At 40.8% G+C, this 14,087-nt stretch overlaps 1 protein-coding gene across 4 annotated transcripts in view; it reads right to left on the bottom strand.

The window, feature by feature from the left end:
- The window catches only part of RORA (RAR related orphan receptor A), a 354,947-nt gene that overhangs the window by 6,990 nt on the left and 333,870 nt on the right, over positions 1-14,087 (bottom strand). For 3 of the 4 annotated variants that reach the window (XM_065847486.2, XM_071813822.1, XM_065847488.2), the window contains 6 exons: positions 9,246-9,387; positions 7,264-7,659; positions 3,955-4,076; positions 2,631-2,763; positions 1,842-1,949; positions 358-468 (listed from right to left, as the gene is read on the bottom strand). In XM_065847486.2, coding sequence (XP_065703558.1) covers positions 358-468; positions 1,842-1,949; positions 2,631-2,763; positions 3,955-4,076; positions 7,264-7,659; positions 9,246-9,387 — 1,012 coding nt within the window. The remainder of the gene's footprint in view (positions 1-357; positions 469-1,841; positions 1,950-2,630; positions 2,764-3,954; positions 4,077-7,263; positions 7,660-9,245; positions 9,388-14,087) is intronic. The other variant, XM_071813823.1, reaches the window with a different exon arrangement.

The raw sequence follows: 14,087 nt of genomic DNA, 5'->3' as shown, positions 1-14,087 counted from the left end.
AGGAGAACGCTGCTGCAGCTACAGGCTCACATACACTGAAAGCTGACTAGGTAAATTCAGTGGCTGTCTCACCTAGATTGACCCAGTGGTCTCACTCATGCATTTAATCTTTTGCAAAGAATGTGAGTCCCTCGATGAGGTGACAGGTTGGAAAACAAGGTCTTAGGTTAGCATTTCCAACCCAAAAATATTTCTAAATCTATGGTTTTAATGTACTTACTAAAATAAAAATTTTGGTCAAGAAGGAGACACTCAAAAAGATGATGACATTTCACACTATCCGATAGCCTTAGGCTTATTAAAATGACTTCAAAATAAAAATTACCAAATAAACCTAGAGAAATCTTTATCTCTTACCTGCTGACATTAAAACAAACGCAGAAAACAAAGCTATCTCATCTTCTGTCAGGTGCATAGAACATAAACTTTTTCCAAATTCAAACACAAAACTAATGAAGTCTTCACAACCTGCCAAAAAGAAGGTACAGCTTATGCCACATTGTCTAAAACTACTTTGGAGCTACAGAGTTGTTAATTTATTCTGATGGAGGTGAAAAATGGATGTAAAATACTTCACAGGTGAGCGGTACTGAGGTCTCACTCATGCTTGAGCTTATTACCCCACTCCCACAAGTCCCCAGCTCCCACACTCTGGCAGCCAGTATTCTGAAGGTTTTGCTTGCTGCATTTTTCCACATTGGGTTCTTTCGTGATAAATATGGGTAAAACCCAAGCGATTTTCAATCTCCAAAATGGTTCAGTTTTGTTTTGTTCTAAATGGAACTTTCTCACGTCACTGTGGACCGGAGGTTCAAAATGTATACTTGAAAAGTGCCGATTTTGAGACTGTTGAGCACACAGAAGGGGAAGGGGCGAGAGGCACACAAGGTACATGCAGGAGCAAAGGGAGAAGCCAAGGTCTGAAAGCTTTTCATGCAGAAAAGGAACTTTGTCTCCTGTCATCCATTTCCTTGCTCACACAGGTGTAAGTCAGGTTACTGCTGCTGTTACACATGCTGTTACGCAGTTGGCAAAAGCTGAGCCCTGCTTTGAAGAGGACCGCAACCTGATGGAGGAGGGCTGTCCTCTGCAGATCTCAGCCCCAAACCTAGCCTAGATTTGTAGATGTAGCTGGTAACAGATGAAAGTTACATTTCACTGGAACCCATATCTGCTACTCCATTCTCTGACTTGTTTGCACTCAGACCTTGTAACCTTGAGGTGCTTTAGAAAGGCAGAGAATACTTGAGTAATTGTTCAGCATTCTCCAGTGCCATATTTTAACTGCCTCCAAATGACTTACATCCCAAATCTACACCCACTGAAATGAATCCTTTTAAAATTAAAAAAAAAAAAAAAAAAAAAAAAAACAGAAAAATATTCAAAATTATGAACTGTGGTTTAATTAAAAAAACTTGATTTACCGTATTTTGCCTGCAATATTACTAAACACTTTAAACATCTTCAAAGCAGTAACGTTAGCATATCCAAAGTTAGCTTAAAATCTGCTACCTTTTCCAACAGGATGTATAAAATGTTACAGTAGATATTAAATCTGGGCTTCTGTTCTTAACAGGTGTGTTCAAACTGCTGTACCCTGATCTAAGTGTTGCATTTCAACAGCAACAGTCCTTTACTGCTGGAGTTAAGCTGTTTTAACTCCTGAAATCAGCTTGGCCTCAAACAAGATTAGCATAACTGCATACAAAATAAGCAGTTTGAGCTTTGGAGCTGTTATTTGAATACTACAGCCTGAATTTCTCAAAGCAGCCGTCCCCTTGCTTTTCCACCTTATTATTTTTATTGTTTTTTTCAAGATACAACACTTGACATTTCCTTACCTAAGGACTTGAAAACCTCTGGGCTAGCATACTTGCCATCAAAGTAGACTGTGTTGTTCTGGGAGTCAAAGGCACGGCACATTCTGATGAACACAACCTCTAAAGACCCTAAAACAGAAACAACGTATGTTTGACTATTTGAGACTTCAGTTGCAAAGAACAAGCGAGGATTTTAAAATTTCCTATGCTCTGTATTCAGCATCAATTGAATCAGATAGTAGGATTCTGTGGTGTAACAGAGCGTAGTTTGATTTGCCAGTAGAATTAAACGAATTCCCATAAACCCCTTTAGAAGTTTTTGCTAAAGCAACTTAGTTAATGCTAATAATCACTAGTAATTTTTTATTACAGTAATGAAGTCTCTGAAGTCAAAGCAGCTCATTTAGATTTATGTTCATCAAGCTTTGACAGCTTTGTCCAGTATTTGCAAACTGCATTACTTCTACAGCATCTTGCATAGAACAATCTGAATTTTTACCTGGAGATATGTTATTCACTATTAGGAAGCCAAAATAAAAAAAAACTGAACCCAACTTTTCCATTTTTACACACTCATTGCTCCCTTTGTTCATAATGATTTCATAGGTAGACTTGAGCACTGGAGTAGCTTCTACCCAGAGTAACTAAGAAGTACTTCAGACAAGGACACAGACAATTTGTAAGGTTTTTCCCCCCATATTATTTTAAATGATCATTGTACAAAATGAGTATTTATGTGTGCACAATCACTGCATAAAACCTTCCTCGGTTAAAACTAATAGAAGCCGACCTTAAAACTGATCCACATACCTGCTTTTAAAAGCACAATTTGATCGTTTTGACACAGTTCCATAAAGCCATCAATGCGTTTGGCAAATTCCACTACATACTGTATAGCTTCTGTTATTTTGACTGCGCATAACTGCCACATTACCTCCCTTTGCTGTTTGAGAGAGAAGAATTGAAAAATTACTCATCAAGGATTGGAAAGGCCACGTTCATAAAGTAAAACTGAGCTGAACAAAAAAGTGGAGCAAATTCTCCCCAGCACTGCTGGCTACAGACCGCTCAGGAGGCAAGGGGAATGACCCTCACAGCCAAAGCCTCCTGTGGGTAAGTGACAATGCAGACATGTACATGAGCCTTTTCAGTGATGTCAGAAGGCATCCAGGCTGGAATGCTTTTATTTCATAAGCTGAAAATGTCAAACTATAATGATTCTGGTAAATTGAGTGGGAATTTTATTCACTGCATCAAAAGAAAATGCCAGTTTACACTAGCAGTGCATAATCACATTTTGCCTGTCAGCTTCTGTATTCTGCGCTATGAATTGCCTGACGAGCTCATCTTCATAAGGACACACATGAAGATATACATATATGAAGATCATCTTGTTAACAACATAGAGAAGGCATGCAAGTAGTGATTTTTTCATATGTTAATAGTAATTCTGAATGAAATTAACTAATAAGTGGACAAAATTATATCCTTAAATATTTTTTAGTGGAAGTAAATACATTCAAAGAATAGTGTGCTTTGATGATGCTTCCCAAGACAGTTTTCCAAAAGTAGCCATTTGGCAGCGGTTTGTGGATGGAAGGCAAATTGGAAATACAAACATTGATTAAATCTCCCAGTAGCTGCTGGTGTGGCGGCAGCACCGTCCTGCTGTTCTGCCGGGAAACTGCAGGGGCAACTGCAGAGTGAATGGCGATTGTGACCCGCACCGAGGGCTGCCAGTCCCGCAGTTCTGACAGCTCAACACAAAATACACAAGGTAAAATGACAAAACTTGGTGGCTTCAGCTTTTGCTGTTGTTAATCTGGGAGATTACAGATTAAGAGATTAATATAACATGCCGTTTAGGCCTGAAAAAAAGGTCTCTGGTTTCTTACCAATCACAGACATTGATTTCAGAATTATGCCTTTTTCCATACCTGTAAAAATCACCAACGCAAAGGATATCCTACCCATCTTGCTGAATTTGATTCCAGTGTATTATTTTTTTGAAAACACACAAAAATATACATTCCTGGTAGTAAATAGAAAGCAGTGGAACAGTGAATTTTGCAGTGTGTTATGGAAATACCATGCTTTAAAAGAAGGCATGCCATAGTTTCGCGTGCTGTCATACCTTGTTCTGATAGTTCTCAATTTCTTCCTGCAGAAAAGTCTGCCATGTTATCTGCTGTAGTTCCTCTCTCAAGTACTGGCAAGTTTCCATGTGTGACTTGGAAATATTCTGTGCAAGATGTTCTAAAAGGAAGACCAGAAAGTGACACACGTTAAAAATACAAAGCTATATATTCAGGTGTGAGAAAGCAAATGCATTCCAGTTGCAATGGGGAGAGGGGTGAGGAGAGGGTGAGCCGTTAGAAAAAATGCTTTAATTTCACTTGCTTCATGAAAATAAACACGTTTGTTACCAACAGACAGAGACAAAGCAGAAACCTGGTTGGGCCGCCGCTGGGCCGGCTCCCGCGGCCGGGCGCACCCGCTAGAGGGCGCTGTGCGCACACGCAGGCCCCGCCCTCCCGCAAGGCCGCGCCGAGCCCGGCCCGGCAGAGCCCGGCCCGGCAGAGCCCGGCCCGGCAGAGCCCGGCCCGGCAGAGCCCGGCCCGGCAGAGCCCGGCCGCCCCGCCGTGAGAGGCCTGGGCGGACCGAAGGTCCTTCGTGAAGACACGAGCTTGTGCTGGGGACCGGCGTCTTCCTCCCGCAGCAGCGGGTGCGAAAGCAAGCCTGCGAGATCGAAAAGCTCGCAAAATAAAGGCAAATCTGGCGAAACCTGAGAGCGTTCAAACCGCTGCAAATTCAGTAGATGGCCTTGCTGCCTCTAGTAAGATAAAATCGGCTTTGCACCTGGGCTGAGAATTACACTATTAAGTAGATCTATAGAAAAAAATCCAGATGAGCCCTCGAAGTGATGGACACCTCAAGGCAGGGCACAAGGAGCTCCAGGGGCACAGCCCTGCTGGATACAGGACACTATGCATCTGCCAGCCAGGCAGATCTTCAAAAGCTAAATTAATTTGTGTTTCATACAACAGAAGCTTTCTAATAAAGAAATACAGATTGTTGCCACCTGGCTGGTGTTCTGTCAAGCAGCACACTATGACACGAGGCTGCCTATGAAGGAAAAGTTTCATTTCTCTTCTACTCTCATGTAATTGAAAAAAATGTTAGGAAAATACACCTATTAGAGAATCCAGATAACTAATAAAACACACAAAAGACTCAAGGATTTTCTTCCTCAACTTTAGGGTAGTTGCTTAGTTAACTGCACAATTTAAAATTTCCATACAACATCCTGATTCCAAATAAGCTGTTTTCTGCTGCTCTACTTGGTTAAAAGACCCATAAGGCAGATTTATATTTATTTATAGAATTCGATTCCATAAACCTTTAGGAACACCTTCAAAAGCATAAATAGCATTTAGACATCTGAATTCTACTTCTACTTTGTCTTTTCTACCCTGGCTCTTCACAGACGCCTGTCCCCCTGTTTTAGCACGTGACACGTAGAGGCCGGGTGACTGTCACGCACAACTCTGCAGTTGGTGCTTTTGCAGGTTAGGCCAAGGACAAGGAGGGCTTAAAATGAACAAGAATGGTGGTCATGAACAACATGGGGGTGTTGGCATTAGGGCTTCTGTTAAACTTTGTTTAATAACAACCAAAACCAACTCTTTACAAATTGAACTGCTGGAGCAATCAGACTGATTAGTCATCATCCTTACTGCATTCATAGTTTGATGTTAAGATACTACCTGAGAAGTCTGTAACATACAGCTGAGGTAAAATCAGATTATATGTGCCACCTGAGCAACCAGTAATGTAGAACATAAGGTAGTTTATAGTTTGGTTGTCGTCATAGCTTTCATATATTTCATATATATGTTGTTTTTTTTTACGAGCGTGCACTTAAAACATTTGCTCTCAGCAGCAGCAACTGACAGCATTATACATGTGCCCTTGCAGGATGCAGAAGATGAAATATGACTGTGTTGTTCACAAACCTCGGCTTCTGTTCTGGACTGCATTTCAGCACACACCTAAATACTTTCATTGAAGAGCCACACCTTTCTAAATTGAAACCTTAGTCTGGAAGACATTCTTCAAACATTATTTGGCAACGTCAGTGCTGGGCACTCAAATCACGCTCTGCAGGGTTTAAATGTGAGCAGTCTGTAAATAAAGGTAAGCAACACTTATTTTAGGCCAGTGTTCCAAACTTAACACCTGGCCTAGGAAGGAAAAGTCCTGTCTTTTTTTCTATGGATTTAATGTAGATCTTTTAATAGCTCCCGTGAGAATATTAAAACCATTTGATTGAGACAAAGCTGGTAACACAGCCTTTTTCCTAATTTTTTCTTCTTATTTTTACTTATCTGTAACTGAAGTTATTTGAACTCAAGCCAGATGCAGCATTTTGGCTGTCACAACAAATCATATTGCAGAGAACTGTATTCTGCAACATAAGGAGGTTAAAAAGTGAGCCTCCTTGTCCCTTCATCTCTGCCAAATTTCTTAAAAGAAGCATCATATACTTGCCTCTAATTAAAAAAAAGTTAGCAAAAAGAGAAAAAAATAACTTGGAATACCTGTTTCTTCAAACTATATTTAGGTTTTCAGTAGTGGAGTAATTAACAACTGTGTTGCTTAAGCAAGCAAAATCACTGTTTTAAACACCTGACTGCTTACAGAAGTAAGAGACTCTTAGAGCCACTTCTTTCATGTCCTGTTCCGGTTTGCTTGTAACCAGTTCACGCAGCAGCACGCTCTAACTCGAGGCTCGGACGTTGACAAGACATGGCTGTAGAATTCAGCCCTAGTGTAATCATTCAGGGAAGAGTTTAAAGTAACATGTGCTAATTGATGTGGTCATTAGAAGGCTCTTAGGGAAATTATCAAAACTTGGTACATTCAGAAATTTTCTGAAGTATCTGTGTCCAGATTCTCTTCAGCCAGTGGCAAGGAGAACTGCCCTTGAATTAGATTGGTGCTTTGGTTTTCTATTTCACAGGTACACGTGAAGAGAGAAGAAAATCAGCCTCATCACTTTTTGTTAGGAAAAAAAAAAAAAGTATTAAGGTAATAAGAAGGTAAAACATTCACAAATAATCTGCAAATAAAGAAATCTCTGTCTGTTTGCTCAGCACTAAATATCAGCTTGTTAATCAGCATTGAAAGGGCTCTGTTACAAGGTCTGGACCCAAAAGCCACACTACTAGAGCTGATCAGCCACAAGCTCCCAGGGTTTCTAGCCCAGCCCCGTGCGGTGCTCACCGCGTACCCGAGCAGGGCACTGTGCGCTGCACGGAACACTCGTACATGCTCCCAGCTGTGCTGAGGCCACATTCTGGCTGTCACCTGGCTAAACGTGTCACTGCAATCCAAAGGGTACTATTAAGACAATTACAACGAAGCTTTTCTCTCTCATTACCTAATTCTGCCATGGACACAGTTGGAGAGGTCTCCCCATTTGTAAAAGAACAATAAGGGAAGAAGCCCGATGCTGGTGTGTAGTCACATATTGGTTCTGGTTTGATTCCATTAATATCAAGACCCGACTGATCTGGAGAAGGCTGTATGTCTAAGTAGAAGCTGCTAACTGCAGAGTCTGCTTTGCTACCTTCAGGGGTATGCCCATCAATGTAATTACTGAGGTCATCGTGTAGCTCTGTTAACCCATTGGTGGTGATATTGTATGTCGGTGTTAGTGGTTCTGCCTCTCCTGGTTGCTGCTGATGATCTCGCTGCTGCTGCTGCATTCGATGTTTCTGCACCTCCGCATACAGGCTGTCCCGCTGCTTTTTTGACATTCGACCAAACTTTACAGCTGGAACACAGACACACAATATATTACATTTCTACAAATCCACTACTGCATTTTAATTGTCTTGAGTCTTGAAATACTACAGAGTAGGAAGCAGTAGAAAAGGCAAATCAGCAGGATGGGCAGGCCAAAAATCACTTCTGTCACTTACAGGTAATGTAGCTGCAGCTCTAAAAGGAGCATTTTAACATGCTACTTAAATGGACCATTAGAAATCACTGCTTTAGCTTAAATCATGAACTTTCCACTTCTATACCAAAAACGTTTTCTCTTGCATATCCACTGAAGTTGACGGATGCACCTCTCCAGCGTTCAAATCCTACCTAGGAAAGTAAAAGCAAAACAAGACTACACTGGCCTGAGATGAACCGGCCAATTCCTACTGGCTGTATATTCGCTCGTACTGCAGTGAACCTGGTGTTAGGTATAAACACGTGGGGTTATCTCAAAGAGTACCAAAAACAAGCCTTCTTGGCCAAAGCACATGGGAAGAACCACAGCACCCACTTTCCGTGCAGCTTACTGGGACAAGCAGAAATGTTTACCTGGTGAACTATTGTTAAAACCATACATGTGTTTGTATGTATTTCTCCAGGAAATCATTACTACTTTGAGAAGTATTAATATTAAGCGTAAGCCTGAAGCAACTGCTTTGGCACATGCATGGAATACCTAAGAAACATGGCATGTGATTTCTGGGACCTGTATGAGCTGTAAAAGCCTCATCGTTTTAGGAAGGTGACTTCTACGTTGTACTTTTCCACAGGAAAGCAGGAGGGATATGATCAACTGTTTCAGGTTTTTAGTTTTAGCCCCAATAAAAAAAAAATAAAGACAATGTAATTCAATAAGTAAATGGAATCTGAAATTGATTTCCTGAATGGGGCCTCATGTACAAAGAGTAATGCATATGTATTGGTGGAACACGTAGTGCTGCTGTCACTGTGGAAAAGACTGAGTCAGAGCTTCAAACTGGGGAAGCGACAGCAGCTTCATTACATCTGTGGGGACCGTGGGCAAGTATCGGTTGCAGATCCAGTTCTGATTGAGTAACATCAACTTCCATTTTACAGAGGTGGGTTTTCGTCATTAGGTGTAATTTTGAGCTTAATGTTAACAGCAGTGGAACACATTTTCTTCAGAATTCTATGAAAACAGCACTGTGCTATTCTCTTTAAGTTTTTTCCGTGATTCATTACATATACATTTAAACTTCTCTGTATATTGTGAAACAGGTCTGATCTGTACCAGTACGGCAATCAGGGTTACCTGCAACTGTTGTATGTCACCTAAATTGGAATGAACACAGAGAAAGTGTAAACATTCGACTCAAGAAGTGACGGGAGGCAAAGCTCTTAACTGGGAACTATAATAGATCAGTCGTAAAGAAAATAAATCCAAGAGCTTCATACATGCCCTGATTTATATATATTTATGTGAATATATAGCAACATATAAAACCCACTCAATCTCAACTATGAGTCTGATGCATAATTAACTTTTAAATCTTACGCTGTTTTAGTTGAATGCAGAGAATGCTAAAATCTGTTTTACTTTTTGCAATTAAGCGATGTGTTAGCAGAGCTTACCATCTCGAGACATCCCCACAGCAAGGCATTTCTGTAATCGACAGTGTTGGCAGCGGTTTCGACTAGTTCGGTCAATCAAACAGTTCTTCTGACGAGGACAGGAGTATGTAGCATTGCTTTGCTGACTCCTCCTGAAAAAGCCCTGTAACACAATTGCAAAATACAACTCAAGAGGCTGGCAAAACAGTATCTAATAGGAAACGGTTCATAAAAAACACCAGTGTGTTCAAAAATACAGAGCGTGATGCTGGGCAGTTCCTTTTACAAATAATACATTTTTAAAATGTTTTCTTCATAATCGGTTTGATGCTGACAACTGACCTTTTGTTTAACTCGGTGCAGATTTTAGATTTTTAGGGAGGGGGAAGCTGAAACAGATCTTATGTATCTTCTCTTTGCCGAGTCAACTGCAACGGGTAGACCCACTTCCAAAGCAAGTTGGCGCCGGAAGGTTCCGCAGTATTTCCCACTCAGCTCTCTCCATCAGCGTGCTGTGTGTTATTAACCACCATGGCAGCTGCTGGCTTTGAAGTTAATTTCAGCTTTTTGCCACAGACAGTCCAAACATAAGCTGGTGCGTGTGTAATACCTACTTCACAAGGATTCTGCGAAGATGTAGTCATTCTACGCAGGCATCTGAGATCAGTAGGCACAGTGTTTTAGTTTTATGTTGCCACATAATGGATTAATTAACAGCACTGCAAAGAAAATACTTCCTCAGAAAGGCTGGGCACCTTTTAATTAAAGCTGGACTTTTACCAATTTTTTTATTTATTGAAAGGCCGGATTGTGGAGTCCCTCGGCACCTGCACACTCTGTCCAGGCACTTGGTGAACAAATAACAGGCAGGGTTTCTGGCCGACAAGAGACTTTGCAGCAGAGTTGCTGCAGACAGAAACCTGACAGAACACTGAGGTAAAGCCTCCCGCTCCGTGTTATAAGGAGGGCACCAGCCTTCATCGATTATGCCCCTTCTGTTAAATCTTTAGTAGAAAAACAACAGAGTATAAAGAAATGAGGAAACTGAAGATGCCTGTCTTTAATCCCATTTTCCTGTACACTGTTTCTCCCCCATTTATTCTGGTCTTTGCTACTATATGATTGAACTTTCAACTGTTTTAAAGTTTGTCAATAAAGAGGTGATTGTCACTGAAACTGAAAGTACTGCACGCATTGAGCTGTGATTGAGCGCATTTCACCCTAAAGAGAACCTGAAATACCATGGAAATTTCTACCATTCCAGCATCATGACTGATCCCTCTGGAGGAACCAACTCTTAGGTGGGTAGAACTTCATTTCCAGTCCTGTTGGCTCCCTTTGTGCAGCCCGTCACTCCAGAGCAAGTACACGTGCACGTGCTGTGCCATTCACTGGAAACACAGGATTAGACATCCGCTGATCCGGGACCTCCTGATAAGGTTCCGCATCTCCGCACTATCAGTCCTGTAAAATGCCAGTTCTCCAAACACTTCAGCAGTTGCACTGAATTACAAGCTCACACATAACTGTATGGAATTTACCAACACCCAGATGCTGAAAGTCATGAATACGTAAAATGAACCTGGACCAATAACCTCAAAGATCTATACGTTTTCCTTTAGCTGGGACATATACCGAGTCTGTATTGCCAGTTTGGCGTATTTCTCTTTATTAAGAATATTCTTGTCAAGCTGAGGATTATTTTTAGCATTATAATGGAGAAAATACTGGGCTTTTTGCTTTTCCAGATCTTCCCTAGAGACACAGCTGCTCAGTACATTTTAGTGTACAATATATCAGCTAAGTTACAGCTTGAAGCTACATTTTCAATAGAGCACAACTGCCTGAAACTGCGGCCTTTAAAAGCACTTGCACTTTACAAACCAGAGATGTAGCAGAGTGCTTTTAATAACAAACCCTACAACATTATGTAGGCATGTTGAAAATATCAACAGTATCTAAACAAAAAACAAAATCAAATCTTGCTTCAAACTTCAGAAATTAATCTAAACTTGTTCAGAGCTCAGAAATATATAGATCTGGAATTGAACTGACAACAAAGTTAAACTGAGGGGTTTTTACGCTCTAAGTTCTATATTTATTCGTGAGTTTTCTAACCTTTTGGTGGTCCTTGGGCTCTCATATCAATATAAGACATGTGCGGAAGCCCCTATTACAGGAGCATTCTGTAAGTAAATACAGTATCTTCCTAGGTTGTTTTTTTCCCCCTTTTATTAGGAGGAGGACAGACGCTATATTCTGTTGTTCTATTTCCTTGCCTTTGCCAGAGGCACAGAGCTAGCTATAATTTTTCCCCCAGGAAGGAGGAGGTGGATGCGTACATGGTACACGCGTATACATTCAAGCATTATGCAAACCAGCCCAGGCCATATGCTCGTAATTGCAGACATGTTCCCAACCAGTATTTCACATTCAGACGATTGCGTAATGGGCCACAGACAGAGTGGATCCCTCTTGATCAAACACACAAACGAAACTCCTCCTGCCCTAAAGCCTGTCACCGACGGCAGGGTCTGAGCCGAGGTGTCTGGCAGGGAGCGCTCCCTGAGCTCTGCCTGCTCCTCGTGTCGCCAAGATCCGGCTGATGCCGATGAGGCATCACTGAGCGTTGCATGGCTCCCTTTTTCTGTAGACGTATTAACGCGGTGCCAGAAGGAGAGCAGAGCAGATTACAAGCCGTAGCTGCATCTCTGCATTTCAGACTCCTATTTATATACAACACAATATAAGGGTTTTCATATGCTGCCAAGAAATCAAGGTTAGGAAAAAAGGGGCGCAAGAATTTTTCATCTGCAAGTCAGTTTGAATAACAACTTGTTAAAAAATAACTTTGAAATGTAAATAGCGGTTTTTCGCAAAATCTGTTGATAGTTTCAATACCTTCATTGCTCGGCGGCCTCGGTGTCCCCGAGCTTTGTGTCTAACTCGCCCCTTGGCAGGGAAAAGCCCGTCGTGCTGCCCCTGTGTCCCAGACACCACCTCACAGGCTCCCCCGCCACCGCACAGCCCGAAATGCTGAGCTCATGTTTGGTCTTTTGACGAATTTCCATTTAATGAATTGATTCCTACAGTTCATTAACATACCCACTTCCACTTCTGTATACACATATGTCTTAATTAGCTGCTCATTGGCTGTTTAATTACAAGAAAACAGCTGACAGCTGCCTTGCTGCATCCTAATGGCAGACGGTTTGGAATGACTGTATGCAAGCCTGTGACAACAAAGGCTTATTCATAATCCCATGATTTATGGCTAATACTTAAAGACTTCCACGTATCATTACATTTTGCAATATTCTGAGCAATTAACAATTAGTTGGGGGGGTGTCATTCTTTTACTGTTTTCTAAAGCAAACTATCACAAATTTTCTTCCAAGAAACATCAGAAAAATACACTGTCACATGAAAGGTAAACACTCAGACTGGATTTTTAACTCTCCTATGACAATGAGCACATATATTAGCTGTAAAAGGAAGAGAGTGTTGCAATAATATTGCTTAATAAACTTTGCTAATTAAGTATTTGATAACAAACTTATAGTGCCACTGAAAACAGAGAAAAACCATTCAGTTTTACATACGTAATACAAACCAGAGTGAGACTGTATTTATCAGGTTATACAAGGTTCCTGAGTAGCCCTTTCTGTAACATGGCTCGTGTCCTTTCTAACATGTTTTGCTCAAAACTGGCAAAAAATTAAAAAAAAACTTCAAATCATGAATTCAAGATAAAAGTTTGCAACACCAAATTGACACTCCATGTTCAATAGAGTAATGAAAAATTGGCTAGAAAAGAAAGTGAATGAATAAAACAAATGAACAAAAGGAATGTGAGATGGGAAGTGACAATACACCACGACTTGTTTTCTGAAGTAAGAAACACAGACATTCCTTGCAGTTAAAATGAACAAGACCATCTTAGATCTTAAAAAACACAAGAGACAGAAGCCAGCACCTGTAAACCTTTGAAAACATGAGAAGTGCCCAGCAATGCCCTGCGTGGATGGTTTTACAAGACCAACTGCGTACAGTCAAGTAAAGAGAGGGATCACACTAATGCACGTGTGAGCCAGCTGGGCATGAACTGACACTATTGAGAGCAAAAGCAAGTAACTGCCTCTACAAATTAAAATACATAGTTCATTAACAAAAACTTCATTTCAAACTAAAGACTTTGCAATGTCCTTTTTAAGCATTCAGGTCTTTTCTGACAATGCTCTGCTGAGTAAAGTTTCAGCTCTGAGAAAGGAAGACGCACGTCTGCAAAGCAGCTCCTCTCTCAGCCAAGTCCCCAACACAGAGCAATGGCTGTTAACGGGTTCCCACAACAGCTGAAGAAGTATCCACACAGATACTCGTTTTTTTCAGTAGTGCTACTACAATAGTAGTAGGAGTAGTTTCCTATCTTACACGGGAGACTTGACTTAAATTTTATTTTTTAAAGGCAGATTCAAATGCAGCTAAATGGGTTGATGGGTTGGGAGTACTCAATGTTGTTTGGGCCAAACACAGACAGTGACTTCATAAAAACAGCCAGTAACATCATAGCAAGGTAGGAAATTAAAACCTCTCAAAAAACGCTAATTGGCTTAACTTCAAATCTTCAAATCTAGTTATGTGAAGTGCAATATAACAACAAAAAGCTGCCCAGAAAACTTTCAATTATGTGAAATGCAAAGGTCACAAACCTGTAGAAGAGCAACAGGACCAGCAAAAGTCAATTTGACAAGAGCTTGTCTGTGATTCCATACAGGATGCAGATTAAGATTACAAAGTAGGTCTTTGCAACTAAAACTTCACTTCAGGTTTTAAATAAAGTATGTTTCCAGTGGTGATTTATAT

Source organism: Patagioenas fasciata, chromosome 12 (genome assembly GCF_037038585.1).
Source record: "Patagioenas fasciata isolate bPatFas1 chromosome 12, bPatFas1.hap1, whole genome shotgun sequence".
Classification (NCBI taxonomy): Eukaryota; Metazoa; Chordata; class Aves; order Columbiformes; family Columbidae; genus Patagioenas; species Patagioenas fasciata.
This window is presented reverse-complemented; position numbering and strand designations above follow the sequence as displayed.